The sequence below is a fragment of the Parasteatoda tepidariorum genome, chromosome 10, assembly GCF_982258835.1.
Source record: "Parasteatoda tepidariorum strain Cologne lab strain chromosome 10, Ptep-v5.0, whole genome shotgun sequence".
NCBI classification, from domain to species: Eukaryota; Metazoa; Arthropoda; class Arachnida; order Araneae; family Theridiidae; genus Parasteatoda; species Parasteatoda tepidariorum.
In genome coordinates this window covers 6,944,664-6,951,278 of record NC_141764.1, presented here as the reverse complement: position 1 = coordinate 6,951,278, position 6,615 = coordinate 6,944,664, and the positions used below count along the sequence as shown (strand labels likewise).

Here is a 6,615-nt window from a genome sequence, read left to right as displayed (position 1 = left end):
AAAAAGATTAATTATTAAAATTAAGTATTGTTTTTGTGCATCATACGGCTTTTCCACTACGCTATTTTGTTAACTTTGTTATACAGGAGAAGAAATGGGCATGGGACCACTTACATGGGGGGGGGGCAGGAAGAACACACTGAATTCTCAAGGTATTGGGGAAGCATGAGAACTTTTAAAGCAATGACTTGGGTCATGTTTTGTCCTTGCATGTACATATTTATATTTTTGTATTTTTATTTTTTTAGATATTTGTACTTTTTGTCTTGCCATTGGTACTAGAAATTTTTTTTCACTTACAAAGGGGCAATGATAAGTATTGTTTCAAAAGTTGGTAGTTATTAATGGCTTATTTATCTTATATCATAGATATTATAAAATAAAGTTGAAAGAAAATACCATTAAATAAATATTAAAAGCACTAAAACTTTATCCCTTTGTTGCGAAATTATTTAAAAAGGTCTGAAACATAAAGATTTAAAAATCTTTCAACATTTTTGATTTCTTCTAGACTAACAGAAAAGAAAGTGCTAATAGTCATTATTCTAAAACAAGAATACTTACTGCAAATTAACATAAGTAAAATGAAGTTTTTTTTTCCGAAGAATATTGTTATACACATTTATATTGCTGGCGCACATAGCATATTGTTGGCATTTCAATTTAAAAAATTACCTTTTTTGAATATTACCTTTTTTAAAATAAATTATTTAAAAAACAGTATGTTCAGAGGGTGTAAAATACACTGTTCTTGTATAAAGTTTTAAGCCTTTAGTAGAAGAGGATTTAAGATAAAGTGTAACACCAAAAGAAAAAAACAAACGAACAAATCAGTTAAAATTTATTTGAATCTTATACAAATGGAATTTTATTATTTTTATGTCAAACTAAATTTCCAATATTCATTTGTATGAAATAGTTATTTTTCTAACTAAAAAATGAAAGTGATATCTGAAATAAAAAAGAAAATAAGTGTATATCATATTAATATATAAGAGAAAAATATCTCCATATTTTTAAAGAAAATCAGATTATTTTCTGTAGGGTAGCAAGCAATTTTTTAAAAGGTTTATGCAAGTTCTTATTTTTACAGAGAAGAGGAAAGACTTAAATTTTCTACAGAATTCAAATTTAAAATATTTTTACAAAAATTATTTAAAAAAAAACTCGAAAATTATTAAAGATAAATTATCATGTCCCTTCATCAAAAAACTATAGTTGTCATAGTCTGAGATTGCTGAAAGCTTTTAGGCCCTGAAGGGGCTTTTTACCTTTTCAGATTGAATTAACAAATTATGTGATATGGTCATCATGATTAAGAAGGGAAAAAAAGAGATTTTAAGATCTTGAAGTAAGTATAATTGTATAAAAATTTGGAAGTGCTTTTAATAAAATTGTAGAGTTAAACGCATAATAAACAAGTAAGAACGAAGGCTATCGTAATAAACAGACAGTTGCTTTTCTTCTGATTAGTTCATTCATTTCTAAGCGATGTCAAAGTATGCTTCTCTTCGGATATTCTCAGGCTAATTCTGAATTTGTGAAAATAAAACAGTTCCTCACTGCTTTGATAACTAACAATTAATGGACAGTTAAAATTTTGAGGAACTTTTTAAATTTATGTTTCTCATCCAAGATTGCCTCTCAAATGTCAGAATGAAAATTAGTTTAGAACTACTTTCGAGACTTTAGCCTATGGGCAATTAGTGTTTTTAAATATATGTCTGGAAACAATACTTAGCAACAGTTTAAGGTTGTAAAATTACCGCTACTAAAAAAAAGTATAAATGCTCTTAGTCCTTCAATTGTCTAACAAAATTTCCTTTATTATAAAATTGCTGAAAGATCAAGTTTAAGTTTTATGAACAGGTTAAGTTACAATATGCTTTACGTTTTAAATTTAATGCTTGAATTACAACAGGAAAAATAACAAATTTTTGAGACTTCTATATTTACACACTATATTTACGCTATACATACACAGCAGTACAAACAAATTCTTGAACAAAATTTTCTGTTGACAGAAATTTTTTGATATAGTAACTTAATTTTGAAAAGTAAAATAACCTATTATTAAAATAAGGCAAAATAATTAACACAGAACAATTGCTTTAGTATAGCTTTTTTTCCTTAAGTTAAAAAAAAAAGTCATAGCTGTTTTAGAAAATATCACAGACCTGGCTTCTGATTGTCATAACTAAAAATTTATTTCATGATCAATATTAAATTTTTACAGGAACGTTTTGAGAACATACTGATACCAAAATTTAATTGCTGTGATAATTACTTTCTTAGTTAGTTTATTTTAAAGTTATAAATTTACTCTATGCGTGGCGTTTAGCAAAAACTATTCGTAGGAAAATTGAGATTCCCCCCCCCTTTTATTTTTACTTTTGCAGTCACATACTCTCGTGTCTGGAAATGATTGCACTTTAAACTTTGAAACACTTTTAAGACAATGAAATAGTTTATACTGACGGTTTTTAAAATTTTTCAATGTAATGTAAAAATTAATCTCAGTCTCAAGTTATAAAATTTTGCTGTCACATACTACATTAAATTTTTTAAAAATTTTCCATGGTTTTTGAGCTATTATTAAATTATAAAAATATTTATATAAACTTGAAATGCTAAAAAAATATGCAACATTTCCGTGTTTTAGGGTATGAACAAAACACCAAATATTCTATGCTCATTATAAAAAGGAATATTTTAATTAGTTGTTGGATCTTAATCTCTACATAAACCAATATATTTAATTCTTTGTTACATTCTCTGTCTTCTACTATCGCACATACGTTTACTGTCTCGCTCTTATAATTTGTTTGCTAAATTAGAGATTCAATTTTAATCTCTACCCTTCGAATTTGTAAACATACACGTTACTTAAAATTTAATTTCACATCAGGTTGAATTTGATAATTCTAACTTTTTCTTACCAGATTAAAGAGTAAATTTATTTGTTAGTTCTCTTCGAATTTAGATTCCATTCCTTTCGATTCTCATGCCTTCGACTGATTATTTCTTTAACAGAATTTTTCAATTTAGAATTATTATTATATATACTTTGTAATTTAGTTTAGCTTAATTTACAGGCAAAAGATGTATAATATTTTGCAGTTATGAAGTCTTACTTTCGAACACAAACTTTATTTAGAATTCAACCTAATTTAGCAGCAATGAAGATTAAGAAAAATTTTGCAATGTATGCCAAAGTCATCAGAGGGGGAGTTTCCGTAGAGGAAGAAGCAAACTATTTTAGCAAGTTAAGCTCGAGAAGCAATCTAAAAGACCATTATAAGTCTCATCCATTATAATCCAGTTTTAGTAGGATATGATAGTTTTTCTTTACAGGGAAAAGGTTCTCTAAATAATATATAGTTAAAAACTATGACTGGAGGGGCTATTTTTGTACTAAAGTGTTCAAGTATATTGAGTAATGATGTTGATATGGATAGCAATATAATCAATTGTCAGTTTATTTAATACAAAAATAGAAAAAAAAAGTTTTGTCATGCAAAATATACCAAAAAATATAATTAAATTATTAAAGAATATTAAAGATTTAAAAGGTATCAAAAATAAACTGAAATATATTTAATTAAAAAAAATGTTGCTTAAAATCAGTAAAAGGTAAGCAACTATTTATTGGTTATGACAAATAATAATATCATTTAAAGAAAGTAATTCAGCTGGAGTATCTCATTAAAAGATTTTTAAAAAAAATTGTATGTATAAAAATAACCTTTAACAGAAAGTAGTTAGTGGATTGACAGAACTTTTAAATGTTATATAGTTAAACAGTTACAAATTTTTACAATTTAAAAATCTCTTTTTTATCTTTAAAAAAAGTTCATTGAAGTAAAAACTGCTAATAATGTGCTAATGAATAATGAATGAATATAATGCTGCTAATGAATATAACAGATAACAAAAAATGAATAATATTTATGTGATAACAACTAAAATAATTTTTATTTTCTGTTAAGATTTATAACAACAGTTGGTTCAATTAAGTTTACATGGTAAATATGAAGTATTACCAGACTTGTAAATGACACGTATCTTTATATTCTGCAAGATAAAAAAAATAACTTTGGGTTTGGAATAATTTTTAATGCAATTTGTCAAGCAAATGCGCAGGAAAAATAATAACTGCTAATGATGCAAATTAAAAAATAAAATTTTGTTTAAGAAAGAAAATAAAACAAGTTCTTAAGAAAGTAAACTTTTAAATAAAAATAAATAAAAAGGTCAGTAAAAAAAGAATCATAATTATGAATCATTTTAATAACTTACTACCTTCTGCGAATACTGATCTTTCAGGGTGATGAGCTCTCACTATCATATTTCTGAAACAAAATAACTATCAGAAAACACTTGAGATTGAAAGATAGACATACATAGTACTTTAATTTTTATATATGTAATATATGTACAGTATCTTTATATTTGTACAGTTAATATGCTTTAAATCTTTACACATTACAAAAAAACATAACATTAAAAAATGTTATAAGTTGCTCTATCCACAAGATAGAGCATGTAAATTTAAATTTCCTAAAATATGGTTGAAATATAGCATATTAACTATAAAGTGCATACTATTCCATATTTTAAAGAAATTTTTGCGATCAACTTGTTTATTTTAATTTATAAAGAGACACTATATCTGTGTGAAAAAGACTAAGTCAAAAATCTTTATGTTTCATGGTCTTGTACAGCTGAGGAAATTATTCAGCAAATCTCTGAACTTATGTAAATAATCTTATAGCTATTATTGAGTGTTTGCTTTCAGAAAAGTGTTTATTAATTTTCGTTACGAAAGGTAAGTTTATTAAATTTCACTCTTATAGTCACATCCGCAACAAAAAGTTATACTTCTACCTTAAGAGAAAAATTTAATTTATGCATGACTAAGTTATGAAATTTTGTATTCTAAAATAGTTTATTAAGATACAGTGAATTACTGACACAAAAAAGTTATTTAATATTTAAATGATAGTTAAGTATGGGGGTGTGACATGTTCCTGTAGCAGGACTCTTGTTAAATACATTTTTTTATGCAAAAGAATAAATAGAAATGAATGATCATAAAATCATTGGAAAATATTGAAGAAAATCCCGTAAGTCGGCAGAATATTTGCAAGAAGAGAGGGACAAAAGCAAGAAGAAAAGCAAAAATACAGTGAATGACTGAAATTGAGAGAATGTCAGCTTTCATCGGTGGATATCATAGTTGCTTTGGTGAATGTTCGAAATATTTTTTTATATCCAATTTGATATTAATTTATTCTTTGATATTATTATATTTATTCGATATTATAATGTCTGCTAAGGAACGATTAGTAGAAACATCAGTGTTTGGAGTACCCGACAAATGTATAACAGACAGTGGTACTTAATTAAATGTAGTATGTATTTGGGACATTTACCAAAGAGACTATGTGAGTGTCAATATTCACCGGTGAAAGTCAGCAGACACCGATTTTGGTAATTCACAGTAACATATTTATATATGTATATATATAAACAGTTGATGCCAAGGTGGAAGAACAATTACAATGACTAAAGCAGAATGGAAGATAAAGTATATTGACATCATTACCTTCTGATATTATAACTATTTCATTCATTAATATATTAACTAAAAAGATCTGGTTTGCAAATGTTAGTGTTATATCATTGATTATACTAGTCGCACAGGCATCAGAAACTTTCTTACACGAGCAAAAAAAAGTAACTAATTTAATTTTTTTTATAAAAGAACTATATTACTATTTAAATATTGCTGACTAACATAAAAAATAGAGTTCATTCAGTTCTCATGATTCAATTATGTCAGTTAAATAGGATTATGTCATTTAAATATTGCATTTGCAAAATGAGGAAATCGTTTTTTTTTTAAAAAATAAATAAAACATCGAGCATCATGCAGATATGTAAGTGGTCCACATTAAAATTCATAAAAATTCAAGCCAATGCTCTATAACGTCTTATAGTAGTAGAAAACTTTATGTTTTATTGTATGATTCTTTGTTTATGTAAATTTGACTTAAAATTATTTTTAACACCTCTACATATGAATAATTCAAAAGTTAATATGAAAAGCTATTTTGTTCCATTCTTTTATGGCTTTTGATTCTGAAAGCTTCTGTTTTTGACTGTCTAATACTCCATAAAATATAATTCAATTACGTAAAGGTTGGTAGTTTAACTAAAGAATATAATTTAGCTGAAAATTGTTAAACACACATTAAAACTTTTGTTTAAAGGTTGATGATTGATTTTATTTATACCCAAAACTGCCTAGCTGTTCGAACTAGCCAAACTAGCTGTTTCCTGCAGCTACAAAGTTTATATCTTAAAATTAGTTGAATGAATTTTTTAAGTATTATGGAGGTATTTTAAAAAAAAAAAAAAAACTATTTTACATGTTCATTCAGAGCTTCAAGTGAAATTAAAACATGTATTAATGAAATTAAAACATTGATATTTAGAAGAGTAAAAAATGCTATCAAATCTGAGAAACTACACAAAGGAAGGTGCTAGTAATAAACACCATAACAGGTCTAATTCGAGGTTGAAATTTGCAGGTTTCTTTTAAACAATCAT

The 6,615-nt window shown here is 26.0% G+C and overlaps 1 protein-coding gene across 8 annotated transcripts in view; it reads right to left on the bottom strand.

Annotated features, from left to right (window-relative positions):
* Window positions 1–957: 957 nt before the first annotated feature.
* LOC147802117 (dual specificity testis-specific protein kinase 2-like) overlaps window positions 958–6,615 on the bottom strand; it is a 55,046-nt gene continuing 49,388 nt past the window's right edge. For 6 of the 8 annotated variants that reach the window (XM_087154027.1, XM_087154024.1, XM_087154030.1 and 3 more), the window contains one exon: window positions 958–4,352. Coding sequence is in view for 1 of the 8 variants with exons in the window: in XM_087154031.1 (XP_087010157.1) it covers window position 4,352 (1 nt within the window). In the remaining 7 variants the exon portion in view is untranslated. The remainder of the gene's footprint in view (window positions 4,353–6,615) is intronic. The other 2 variants (XM_087154028.1, XM_087154031.1) reach the window with 1 other exon arrangement.